This window comes from Filicampus tigris, chromosome 1 (genome assembly GCF_054856515.1).
Source record: "Filicampus tigris isolate MCC_2025a chromosome 1, RoL_Ftig_1.0, whole genome shotgun sequence".
NCBI lineage: Eukaryota > Metazoa > Chordata > Actinopteri > Syngnathiformes > Syngnathidae > Filicampus > Filicampus tigris.
The window spans coordinates 13521037-13535000 of NC_141217.1; the positions used below are offsets into that span (position 1 = coordinate 13521037).

General features: G+C 42.2%; 2 protein-coding genes across 7 annotated transcripts in view; both read left to right on the forward strand.

The window, feature by feature from the left end:
* Positions 1–4763, forward strand: part of LOC147152863 (neural cell adhesion molecule L1.1-like) — a 35101-nt gene extending 30338 nt beyond the window's left edge. For all 3 annotated transcript variants that reach the window (XM_086033810.1, XM_086033893.1, XM_086033965.1), the window contains one exon: positions 280–4763. In XM_086033810.1, the coding sequence (XP_085889936.1) occupies positions 280–538 (259 nt within the window). In that variant the 3' untranslated portion in view covers positions 539–4763. The remainder of the gene's footprint in view (positions 1–279) is intronic.
* A 1849-nt stretch (positions 4764–6612) lies between these two features.
* Positions 6613–13964, forward strand: part of LOC147152864 (6-phosphofructo-2-kinase/fructose-2,6-bisphosphatase-like) — an 11935-nt gene continuing 4583 nt past the window's right edge. Inside the window, exons 1-11 of one of the 4 annotated variants that reach the window (XM_086035445.1) lie at positions 7687–8698; positions 9197–9322; positions 9519–9615; positions 9686–9752; positions 9889–9963; positions 10424–10480; positions 10583–10704; positions 12196–12403; positions 12487–12633; positions 13022–13026; positions 13244–13364. In XM_086035445.1, the coding sequence (XP_085891571.1) occupies positions 8608–8698; positions 9197–9322; positions 9519–9615; positions 9686–9752; positions 9889–9963; positions 10424–10480; positions 10583–10704; positions 12196–12403; positions 12487–12633; positions 13022–13026; positions 13244–13364 (1116 nt within the window). In that variant the 5' untranslated portion in view covers positions 7687–8607. Of the gene's footprint in view, positions 6815–6904; positions 7229–7686; positions 8699–9196; positions 9323–9518; positions 9616–9685; positions 9753–9888; positions 9964–10423; positions 10481–10582; positions 10705–12195; positions 12404–12486; positions 12634–13021; positions 13027–13243; positions 13370–13964 lie in introns of those variants that run through there. The other 3 variants (XM_086035265.1, XM_086035352.1, XM_086035183.1) reach the window with 3 other exon arrangements.

Here is a 13964-nt window from a genome sequence, read left to right on the forward strand (position 1 = left end):
AGGACATGTATTGAAGGCTTCTTTACTTCATTCCTGAGCCTGTCACCACATATGAGCTTGAAGCGCGATAAGCGTGTAGCAATAAAGCCTGATTTTAAGTATGACTTCTGATAATATTGTCTCTTAAATGCAGCTTTCTGAAAACATACTTTTCTACAGCAAATTCATGGGGGTTTACTTGAAGTGTCTAGTGGTTATTGATAGACAGATATACGATAAATGACATCTTGATGATGAAAGTTCCACATCTGACGGGATCTCCCTCCCGTTGTCTCTCAGCGATACGGACGAGAAGCGTTCGGAGAGCCAGCCGTCGCTGTGCGGCGACAGCAAACTGGGCAGCGACGACTCGCTGGCCGAGTACGGCGACAGCGTGGACATCCAATTCAACGAGGACGGCTCCTTCATCGGCCAGTACAGCGGACGTGCCCCCGCCCCTGCCGGGAACGAGAGTTCCAGCCCAGCCTCCCCGGACAACGCGGCCCCGCCTCCCCCCATCGCGCCGTCCATGTCCAGCATCCTCAACCGACCCAGCTAAACACACACTCACACACCCACTGGCTGAATACATTCCACACGTATATGCAGAGAAGATGTTTACACCATGTTTCGCCTTTTCAATGCCACGTTTACACACACACACACACACACACACACACACACACAGATGCACACACCTATAAGGCAACACTTTAGTTTCCCAAAACGTTCCACCTTGGAAATTTAGCAGTTTTTGGAATATTCCAAGATGGACATTGGACACTTTCCATTGGGATTCATGAAAACTTTGACATAAACCTGCTGCCATTTGCAGGTCGCAGGGGATAGGGACAGAGCCTTGCGACCAATAGTGAAAAACCGAAAGTAATTGATGAGCCCCTTAAAATTATTTACAATTTCCAATATTATCAATTTAAACGGCAAATAAATCACCATGATCTCAACACACTTTAATATAAATCTACTTAAAAAATGTACACAATAATTAATTTAGAATAAATGTGCAGCAGAGCAAAAACACATGCTGCATGAAAATACTCTTTGTAATTTCCGCTAACAACCCAGGCTACACATGTAAAAATGCCCATCTGTGAATTTGTCAATAGTGAACCGCGAATAGGTGAAGGTTCGCTGCAGATCTTCGATCCAATTCTAAGTGAAAAAAAAGCTCGATGACTTTGGCCTGCTTTGTAAAATTGATGTTCTTGATTTTCATGCCAAGCCTTGATGCGCTGATTTGGGAGTTTGGTTCATCTCTCTGCACCAGGCTGGGCGTTTTGGCATACTGAGGGCGTTTACTTGGACATGCGCCCGGCGCACCCAACAATTTGGTGGCACATAGTCATCTTAACTTCACGTCACATCTAACTATTGGTGCAGGGGGTGTAATGCTATTTTGGTGAATTTGATCAAGGTGCAGGCAGAACGATTCTGAGCTCCGCAGACGTGTGGTCAATGTCATCGTATTTAATTCATATGTATGACAACAGCGAGCATCGAACCCTCTGAATCTCTTCAGAAATCAGTTGATAGTCTCAGATATAATTATTGTCATCTTTATTATATATTTTTAAAATCATCCCATTGTCCGCAACACCGCTATGCAGGGCAGGGGGAGGAAAGAGTCTGTAGTGGGGTTTTTTTTGTTTTTTTTACATTAGCAGTGCTTAACTTTTTTTTGTTTTGTTTTTGCACTTGTATAAAATATTAGCCGTGCGAGCAAATCTTCTGACGTTTATAGAAATAGCCTCTTGTTTCATTTCAAATTTGATGGGTGGGCAGGCACTCCAGACACACAACCTTTTGTATACAAAACATGAAAAACTCACTATAACATGCCCCGTTTAAGACAAATTTGTTTTTGAGTCCTCATATTAGCAGTGGTGCAATATAGTGGACCTTCAACATTCCACTGTATTCCCTTTGATGCTGCAAGCATCAAAAAGATTATGTTGCAAGATGTTTTTTCTTCTTACAAGTTCCGTGTTACAGACTAATCCGACCATGTAGCAAATTTCCAAGCTGATTCCCTGTGAACCTTGTTGATTCTCAAGGGAAGTTTCCTACTAGAAAAAAAATGACACCAACGCATAGGTAGGGCAACGGTGGGCGACATTGGATTTGTTTCTGCTTGAAAGCGGCCATTTCAAAACAGTGCGTGCGTATGTGTCTTTGCTTGTCCATTCCATGACTGTGCGCAATCTACCAAGCGGAAATGTCTGAATGCTGTTTTGAATTGAGAGGAGAAATGTTGCCTTACAAGAGTCCCACCGAGCCTCCTCTCCTCACTCAAACAATCCCCCCCCCCCCCCCCCCACACACACACACACATAACAGGAGGTCCAGGAAACTGCATGAGTCCTGTGTAGCAAACCTCACATTCTCATCCATTGATTATTGCTCTCTGAATGTAATTACCACTTTATGATTGTCTTTTTTGTCATTGCTTTTTTGCTCTTTGGTATTATGATCTCTTGTATCATATAACTCTGCTGTCTTGTGTCACTTTAACACTGAATGCTAAGATCACATTTGGCACGGGAGCCATTTGGTCACCTGTGATAAGTTTGTGGTGATGATCAAGGTTATGGTTTGAGGTTAGGATTAGGGTGAGTGTTAAGGGGTTACGGTTGGATTTGGCTGAGAGATTTTTTGTTGTTGTTGTTGAAAACGCTGTTCGCTCGCGTTCATGTAGCATTCAGTGTGTGATTGCGACACAGAACTTTCCTCGTGTCACTTTTGTAGGTGAAACACATTTAGATCATAGATTCATAGCACTTCTTTTCCACGCAAATTTTCTTTCTTTTTTAGCGATTTTAGCCACGAAGCAGATGGTGACGACGATAAAGAAGAACCTCCATTGAATATGTTAACATTACAATGCTTGTTTTGTTGCCTTGTGTGGACCAATTCACATTTGCATGAGCCGCAAGACGACAATTTACAAGAAAAGACCAAAAAGAAGACACGGGCAGTAATATGTTACATACAAGAAGTGACGATAAGAAATGTCGACAAGTTTCTTAAAAGCAACAGCAATCAAACTGTTGTAAATCCTCCAATTGCGGCATTAAGTCACAACACTAAATAGTGCTAATGTTTTGATATCACGATGATAACTGCGATATGATCAGATAATCGGTACGCTACTACCACTTCTAACTCATTCACTGGCAGCCCAAGTAAAATAATAGAGATAAATCATTTCAAAACATTTCCCACCATTAATTTGAACTAAAACCTGTACAGGTACATTGAAAAACATCAAAACATAAAAAAGTTCAACCTCAATGTCATTGGATCATGACAAAATCTCATATATGTTGGAAAATACACATATGTAGGAAAATATAATGTGGGTCGATAAAACCAAAGTCAAAGTTTTTTGCCAAAAGTCCAAAAGGCGCAAATCTAGCAGCATAATGCTAATGTTTTTCTTCAGATGGAACTGCAGCCTTAGTCACGCCGTAAGGAATTGTAAAGGAATTGTTTGAAATAGCTGTCTGTTTTATCGCAAAACATTCAGGCTTATGCTACAAAGCAAACAAAACAAAAAAAAGTCAAGAAAAGCCTACAAGAACAGTTGAAGTTCATTTGAGATTAATGGAAAGAAGTTAGTGGTGTCAGGTATGTGCTAACCCCCACACTGCCACATCCAAGAGGGTGTGCACACATTGAAACCACATTATATTAGGCGTAGATTTTCGCTTCCCCAATCGAAAATATTTTAAACATAACAATTCAATAGACATATACATCTTACAGGTCACGATGGTGGGAAAGGTTTTTAAATAATTTATGTAGGTCTCATTCCTTTACATCACCTCTACGTAACTGAAAAAAAATATTTAATTTCGATACACAGTGAGTTGAGAAACAGGATCAATATACAAGCATATTTAGGATAACAATAATACAATTTATAAAAACGAATTTTGAGCAAACGGTCGGTTTTTGATAAAAAAAATGTCAAAGAATATGTCACGTGTCAAACTCTGGAAATCATGGGCATTATTTAATGCAGCAAGATATTTCAAACAAATGTTTTGTTACCGAACGTTTTCAATAAATTGTACAATAGCTTGCCTGAATATCTGGGTGCCATTCTTTTTCCTTGACATGCAGGATTACAAACTAAACGTCATCAGAGAATGTGCTGACAGTTATATAAACATGTGATACCATGTTACATAGTGACAACATGGCAATTTTTACATGCATCTTAACAAGTGAGTTGACAGGCCTGCTTGATTGAAAAAAAATGTATGTGCATATGTGTTCTTGTGGAAGTGGCTCTGACTTATTCATCATTTGGCAATCCAAAGTCCTCTTGTTAGCTTCGTCGCTAAAGAGGGAACATCACTCATGTAAACTACCCTTCATGTATTTCTCAAATCGCTTGAACATTTCTTCATTAGCACTCTGCTCTGACACCGTATGTCTGCCTTCTTTTATATGCATAATATATATACAATATATGAACACGGGAAACAATACCAACTATGGATGAAGTCCCCAAATTGAGGCAAATAACAAATACTAACAATACCGCAGATGAGAAAATGGCGGTCGCATGGCGTCGCTCTCGATGATGATGATGATGATGATGATGACGGTGATGATGATGAGACGGCGGGGCTTTACTGCAAGACTGAAGTGTGCTAATGTTGTAGCTGCTTGTTGACTTGTGCGCTGTGCTCAAACTAGCAAACTAACCCCAGTCTGTCAACTAGTCAACTAATAAACATCAACTAGCATAATCATCACGGCTTGCCGTCTCTGTATGTCCATTCATGTGACTGCAAATGTGTCTTTGATTGATTTTGTTGTACACTACCAGTCAAAAATGTGGACACATTTTCTTGTAATATGTAATGAAGATAATCTGTATTCAAACTTTTGTTCGACTGGTAGTGTCTGTAGTGTAACAAGAACAGCAGACACGAAAACACTGGTCAACAGTTTTTAGTAAGTATTTTAATCAGAGATGCAAGTAAAGTTTCTTAGATGTTTTTTTGTTTTTTTGCGGTGGGGGGAGTGGGGGGGGCACTGATTTCGAGTCTGCCCTGTTTTTTTTCTCTAGCCCATCAGGTTTTTATAACAATTATAAACATGTGGTATAGTACTACAGTATATTTAATAACATTTATAAATGAAGGGTCATGTTCAGCAACAGGTTTTTTCTTCTGAAACGTTATTAAACCGCATTGTAAAATCTGTATTGTGCAAGCTTTTATAGGTTAAACTTGAATAAAATGAAAATATCTTAAAAACCTGATGTGCTGGGGAAAAAAGACATTTTTGAAATCAGCATAAAGATAATTTTAGGGACACATAAAGCCATCACTGATTAAAATTTGCTGTGGACTGGTGTAATGGATGCATTGCGATCAACTCTCAAAATGTGATATGTCAATCAATCAATCAATCACATTTTATTTATATAGCACTTTTCCATACATAAAAATGCAACAAAAAGTGCTGTAAAACATCCGAAGCAAAACATAAAAAGAAGATCCGTTCACGCCCTCCCTCCCAACAAACCCAAGACAGATATCCACCAGTACATCAGCACTCACTCACACACACCCGCAAAAAATGCACAACCTGATAAAAAGACATGACAAGGCACAGAAAAACCATATGAGGAAAGGGTACCCAAGGGGAGCTCATCCGCGCCGAGGGGAATACCATCCCACGGCCACAGGGGTGCCACCACCACAGAGACCCCCGGCCCGGATTAGACAGGCGGACCTCACACAAAGTGTAGAGGCCGCCGGCCACCCGGCCCTGCGATGACAGCCCCCGCGGGAAGGGCAGCCACCCAACCCACCACCCCACCGACACGGAGCACCCCCCCCCCCCCCTCCCCGTGAGGGAACACTGGCGCTAAAAGCTAACAACAGCAGAGAACAACAAAACAGAAACACAACAACAACAACAAAAAAAGACAAAACAGGAATATAGTCTAAGAACTAAAATCAGTAAGATTTTCTTATATGTGGGCTCCCTCTTGTGGTATGCAAGGGAATCACCACCCAAGTACAGTTCAGTTGTGTTAAACGTTTGAGTGAGGCATTTAGTCCTTAAGAACTGTTTGTTTTGAAACATTGAGGATACAAGTTTTATATAATTTTCGTACACAATTCATTTTAACTGAATCGTTTAATGGGTTTCCCCCTACATGTATGCCAAGTGTTAATCTTAACATTAATTATAGATTTTAGGAATTAAATCTCTGCCTCATTCTCATAGAGAATAATGGTATCTTTGTCAGAAGGTGTAATATTGAAATCTACGTCTTTCCTCGTCAAACTTGAACTTCAACATCGTAATATCAGGATTTATACTGTATTCTCATAGATTACATGTTCGCATTACATGTTCCCCTTGAAATTACGCACCTATTCAATTCCGATGGCCTTACAGGCCTAAACATAGCGATTATGTTTACATTATGCGGGGTAAATTGGGTCAGACTAATTTCCCTTTCAAAATCTGACGTCTTGTTGAGAATGCAAATTGTTTGTTTGTTTGTTTGTTTGTTTGTGTTTTAATGCTCGCGCACGCGCACTGCCGAGGGCGCGGTGGACGACGGGAAAGTCGAGAGAGAGAAAAAAAAGCAAAACGTCCCGCCTACATCATAGCAGCCGGTCAGGACCAGAAGTGCGCCTAATTCACGCTTGCGCAGTGCGCACACTCACAAGCTGTTCGGCGAGTCACATTTGAAGGAGGATCATGAAGACCACTGCGATGACGCAAGACGGGGGGGCCGTGCCGGCGGGGAGGAAGCTCCGCTTTCAGCGGCCGTACGGTGAGGCACTCACGCGCACGTCACACGTCATCCTTCACCGCTCGGTTGCGTAACGGGAAACACGTGGCCGCGCGCCAATCGGCCCGTGCTTTGTCCCGAGTGCGCGTGCGCAGAGTCCAGTGGTGTCACTTGTTGACATTACTGCCCCAGCCACCTACGAAGCGGCTACGCGTGGAATGCCGTGCGTATACGGCGTCTCCAAGGGGACCGCGCGTCCCGGGTCAGTTACGCGTGGGTGTGATGGTGGGGGCTCGGCTGGGTGTCAGGGGCGTGTATCGTGAGGGGCTGCGTGGGCGTGCCGAGTGGCGCGGCGAGCACGCGCCCACGTGGATCCCTGGTTGTAGTCGCTCATGGACTTCGTGAGAAATAAGAAAAAGCTTCCTCTTCCGCGCTGCGTGCGCTGCACGAGCACAGGTGAGAGGCCACGTGAAAACACACACACTCACAGGAAGACAGTTGCATCAACCTGACGTGACCATCCTGAGGTGACGTCTCTGAGGAAGTCCACTCGTTGTACATGACGTCTTGTGTTGGGATCTAGCTTGAATGTGGGCCACCGCGGGGGTCAAATGGTTAATAAACACGATTCAGGTTCCAATCCGTGGAATCTGATGTATACATTCGTTTTTGCTCAACACGCGCTTCCATGTTATAAGGAACTTGTACGACATAATCGTGAATTGTCATTTTGAGGGTTTTCCCATCCACAAAAAAAAAAAAAAATTACCCGTTAACCTCCCCCAAAATTTGAAAATCCAGCACCCAAAACTACTTTCTCTTGGCACCATGAAATTTGTGAGGCTATCATGTGTAGATCATTAACAAAAAGTCTCATGATTTCATTCTTGAAAAGACGTGCAGAATTTTACCACAGCTGGGCATTTTACAAAAAATTGAGAGTCCGTCATCTGTCACCAGCGAAGGTACCCTTCCATCGTCCATCATCCATCATATTCCCTGGTGGAAATGGAGAGTATATCGACACATAATTGGGTGTCAATCATAACAGGACACAAGTATCTTGTCTAAGTCCTACTGAGTAAATGGCCCAAATGAGCTCCAATCAGAAGCACGTATTGAAGACAGATGTGTGAGGCCAAATGACAAATATTATTGTGCCTATGCCAGCTAAACATGGCGCCCAAATTTGATCATTTGGTAATTTCTCGGACAGTAAAAAAAAAAAAATTAGCCCCGGCATCAGTTTCACTGAGGGTTGAAGTCGGCCATTTTAGTTTGAGGCAGTCGTTTTGGGTAAATTCTAGGGCTTGTACTTTGACAAATTCCTACAAGGGAATGCACACAAATGAGCTCCAATCCGTAGCAGGTATTCGAGTCAGATGGATGGCGGTAAATTACGAAGCTTTTTGGCCCACGGCTTTTAATGTGGATGGAGCGTGATGTGAAAATTTGATTATCAGCTTGAGGCTTGACTATTAAAAAGGGGCTGCAAGGGCCACTTCATCATAAAGCTTTGCCTTTGATGTTTGCAAAAAACATCGACAGGTAGGTTGATTGAATGTATTTTTTAGACTGAATTGTCTTCAAGTGTTCAGTGTGTTTCAGAGAAGTAATACACAGACACAGATCTTGTTTTCAAAAATTGTCAGTGCGATGTTCTGAGCCAACAATCCAAGCGCATTGGTGGCTGAACTCATCCATCTCGTATAATCGTCCAATCGGCAACGCTCCATCCTCTGCCACCAGCCAAACAGGTGCTTGGACAACTCCGCCCCTTCTCGTGAGAGACTTTATAAGTCTGCATACACACGAACACGCATACAGCCACAGCCATGCCGCACAGTCACAGCGCCCTCACTCAAACACGGCTAGAGAAGACGTGGGTGCCGTGGGTGCCAAACCGACTCAGCAAGCGTCGAGGATGTGAGTACTACAACTTGTTATGGCGCGCGTGCGTGTTTGTCTGTGTGCATTTGAGATTGCCGGCATCGTATGTGGCGTTCCTCATTGCGAGCAGGGTAACCTGCCGGTCGTTCACCCTGCAGATGATCACTGCACAACTTAACTTTGCCCCAAAATTCGATTTCTCATTTCAATCTATTTTATCCACATTCAATCAAAAGAAAAAGCAAATGACAATATTCAAAACTTCGAGAAAGTAGCCCTTTAAACACAACTCTAAATACCTTTTAATAAAACTTTAATAAATGTTCAACAATTTAACACTAATAAATTCACAAAAATATTCCCTTCGGAATCAATATATAAAAACAAAACTGTCAGCAAGGCGCTCTGCTGACTTTACGTCATGTACCAGGTCTTCCATGAAGAAAATGCCTTTTTGTTGGTCTTATCTGTCATCTAGACTTCACCAGTTTGCTGCAGTAATGATGGACAAATCTTTTTTTTTTTTTTTTCCAGCGTCAGTTCCACAGTTCACCAACTCACCCACCATGATAGTGATGGTGGGACTGCCCGCCCGAGGAAAAACGTACATCTCCAAGAAGCTTACCCGGTACCTCAACTGGATTGGCGTCACGACCAAAGGTATCGTTCGTATCGCGACACAAACGCAAGGAGGCACAATGCACACATTCTCGAATGATTAACCCGACTGTTGTGTAACAGGTCAAATGGATCCATTTTAAAGTAATATGCTAGAATTCATTCGACATTTGTTTGGTGTATTTATTTATTTATTTTTACTTGGTTGCATGAATGTGTCGCCATCTTTCTCCAACAGTGTTCAATGTGGGGCAGTACCGCAGAGACGCGACGCGCTCGTACAACAGCTTCGAGTTCTTCAAACCCGACAACGCCGAGGCCATGAAAATCCGCAAGTACGATCGACAAAACACAATTTCCTCTTGGGTCACAACTTAATCATACTCTCACTTCACTGTCTGGCAGGGCGTGTGCCATTGCTGCGCTAAAGGACGTGTGCGACTACTTCACCAGCGAGCAGGGCCAAGTGGTGGTGAGTCATCCAGCGCGCTGATTGAAACTTACAAGTCATTCGACCAGCAAGAACCCTTGAAATGAATCACATGGACAACATGGAGGACTACAGTCAAAATGATTTATTTCATCAAAGAGCGACGTGTTCATTTCAGGTTTTCGATGCCACCAACACAACGCCAGAACGCAGAGAGATCATTCTCAGCTTTGCTAAGGAAAACGGCTACAAGGTTTGTTGTACGATGCTGCTGGAGACCTCATAAAGGATATTTGATTATGATATCACTAGGGCTGGGCAATATATTGTTGTCATATCAATTTATTGTATGTATGTACATATATATATGTATACTGTATATATGTATATCGTCGCTGTCCTGTGAAAAACACTCATGTCCAGTTTTGGAAATATTTGCGATGTCTGTAATGCGGAAACACCATTCGCGTAAAAATAAGAAAATTGGAAAAAAAATGGACATTTTTCACAGGACAGTGACAATATGTATGTATGTAATGTATATGTATATGTGTATAGTATGTTTGCACAACCCAGAAATAATTTCAGTGTAGGTCAGTAGGGGGCCATCACTTTTCTGCCACCCAAAAGTATCCTGGTGCCAATTGTTTACAAATATGTATTATCTATATTAATCATAATATTTTTGATTTGACCACATCATATCTGTCCAGGTTTTCTTTGTGGAATCCATCTGTGACGATCCGGAGATCATTGCTGAGAATATTAAGGTAGGGTGTATGCATGTGTGTGCACATGCCTGATCTGTATCAATACTAGTTCAAATTGAAACCACACCTTCTGACCACTTTTTTTTCACCCTGTTTGATTAGCAAGTGAAGCTAAGCAGTCCAGATTACATCAATTGTGACAAGGACGAGGCTCTATCTGATTTCCTCAAGAGGATTGAATGTTACAAGTTAACGTATGTGGCGCTGGATGATAACAAGGACAGGTAGTGTCACTCCTTCACTCCATAGACCACATGGACATACATAAGCCATGCAGGGGATCACTGCGGTACAGAACCACTTGGACCACATAGTTAGTTGCGCTATAGAACACTTGAGTCACATAGGCAATATGCTCCACGTTGACCACATAAACAAAATTGACTGACATACTTAAGGCAATTATGGTTAACTTGGAACTGATCATAATTTGCAGGAATTGTGATGACTCAGGTCACGACCAATCACAGATCACCTGTTTTCTGAAGCTAAGCCATGATAGGTTGTTACCTGAGCCCTGAGCATTTGCGATGTCATTTTCAGTCGACAGAAATGACAAAATGGCCGCCCCCTGAGATGGCTAAAAATAGGTGGATTTTGCTGCTTAAAGCGTAAGTCAACCCAAACATATTTTTCTCAAGAATATGTTCCCAGTAGGCCCACTAGTTGAAAGACGGCATTCTGATTAATTTTGCGTTCGTGCAACATAAATTAAATAGCAAAATGCACTTGTTTTTAGCCATCTGTGGGGGCGGCCATTTTGTCTTCTGTCGACTGAAAATGACATCGCAACTGTTCACAACGACGAATCACTGCTGACCTGTTTTCTGAATCTGAGTTGTGACGTCATTTTCAGTCGACAGAAGACAAAATGGCCACCCCCAGACATGGCTAAAAGTGAGTGAATTAACACTAACTCCACAAACGCAAAATTAATCAGAATGCCGTGTTTCAGCTAGTGGGCCTGTTGACAACATATTCTTGAAAAAAATATGTTTGGGTTGACTTCTCTTTAAATACCGCCTCTGAAAGACAGGTATAGCGCGTAGCGATGACTGCTGGTGTTGTGGGGAGGAGCAGGTGTAGGTATAATGAGCGAGGATAGAGAAATTACTGTAAACATTCTTGAAATGCCAGAAACAAATTAGCATCACATAGCGACTATTCAGCAATGGATATTTGGGCTTCTGAATGATCTTTGGGCTGACTTGCAGCCAGAAGAAACTTTCCAAATGCGTCTATTTTACTCATTTGCTCGCTTGTGCATTTAATATTACAGTTACGCGACGGAGACAATTTGAGAGTCAGTCATAGATGGATGTAACGGAGAGAATTTGGTCACTTTTCAAAATAAAATGTTTTTCAGCCTCGGATAATAAATAAACCGGAAGTACTGTACTGGTTTTTTTTTCCTTTCATCTGTGCAGCCTGCCGCGGCCCGGTCCAAAGTGGTTGGGGACATCTGCTCTAGACCACAGACAATCTTTACAGCACATGAAAAACATGAACTACATACATTACATGGACAATATTGACTGCATAGATGCTTACTGTCTCCGAGATAAGCGACGGCAGTTCAACTTTCACGTTTTGTTGTGCCCTTTGACACATATTCTTATTGGAAATTCCAAATGGTCTGATTTTCGTTCTATTCTCATAATTGCTCACCATACGAATGTGGCCCGATTTGTGTTCCCCGCTTCCCCCAAATACAGGAACTTGTCCTACATCAAGATCTTCAACGTGGGCAGCAGATACCTGGTGAACCGCGTGCAGGACCACATCCAGAGCAGAATCGTTTACTACCTCATGAACATCCACGTCACACCGCGCTCAATCTACTTGTGTCGCCACGGCGAGAGCGAGCTTAACCTGGTGGGCCGCATCGGAGGGGACTCTGGTTTGTCGGCTCGCGGCGCCAAGGTGAGGAGCTGCGTGGCGTGGCAGCGCCGTCGCGTGGTAGCTTCGACTCCTCTCGTTAACACCCCGCCGTGTGATTTGCCCAGTTTGCCAGCGCTTTGGAAACATACGTGCGCAAGCAGAGCATCAGTGAGCTAAAGGTGTGGACCAGCCACATGAAGAGGACCATCCAGACGGCTGAAGCTCTGGGGGTCCCGTACGAACAGTGGAAGGCGCTCAATGAGATTGACGCCGTGAGTGCACATTGCCAGTTTGAACCCATCATCACATACAAGATGTTGAGTCAAGCTTCACATTAGTTTTGTTTTAAGGCTAGTTTGGCTAGTATTCAAACTTTGGCCTCAAGCTCCGCCCACATGCACTAATGTCTTAACACTTTAGCGTTCTCTATGTTTCAAGTACATGTGGCTAAAATCTGGTCATTTGATAGTATCTTAACGGACAGTGTGTAGAATGTTTAGATTTTTCAATATTCATTCATTTTGATAACGCACTATTAATTTCAATAATATGCAAACAATATGTTCTGTCACATCAACCTACATCTCTTTATATAATCGTCCAGCTGCCATGTTTGGCTGACATCTTTCTGCTACGGAAACCCAAAGGAGACAAACTTAGCGAATGTAGTTCCTCAACATCATGACTACAGCATGTGCAAACAATTCCATGCACTTACTTCGTCACATTCCACGTTCCATTCTATTAGTTCACCACTAGAGGGCACTGAACTCTACACAATGTTCCTTTAAGAGGACTCCAACTCTGAAGGACCTTGAAAGTACCCCAAATGGCCTTAAAATAGCCACTTCAAATCAAAATGGCTAACTGGTAGTTTTACAGCAATGTTACGTTGTGTTTCAGGGCGTGTGTGAGGAGATGTCCTACGAGGAAATCCAAGAGAATTATCCGGAAGAGTTTGCATTGCGAGACCAAGACAAGTATCGCTACCGCTATCCAAAGGGCGAGGTGAATGGTGTTTAATTGAATGTTTTTGTTGTTGTTGTTGTTTTTTTAAAATTGGGGCGCATTCAGATATTAACACTTTAGTCAGTCTGTCTGACGGAATGCCCACCTCTGATTAACATTAATCATTAGATTTTACTATGGCAAAAAATTGAAATACTGATGGGAAAATTAGAAATGAAAAAGCATTCAGTTAAATCAAATCAAATAAAATAAACGAATACAATTTGTCAAAGACAAATGAATTGGACAGTTGTCCTAACACACAGGTGTCAAACTAAAGGCCCAACACATCATTTTATGAGGCCCGCCAAAGCAAATCGTACATGTCAACTTCCAAGACCCTTGCTAAATTCTGTACCAAATTTTTAAATTTGATGTGTAAAAAATAATACTGAGATTTTTCATGATTTTTTGTGTTTCCTTTTTACAGTAATTTGAACAATTCAACAAACTATTATCTTTGACTTTCAGAACTAGTAAGCCAAATTTGTTGTGTGTATGTAATAATACGATGAGACTTAACATTTATTTGGTTTCACCGTCATAATGGCTCCATGAGGGAAGCTGTAACTAGAAAGTGGCCTGCATCAAAAAT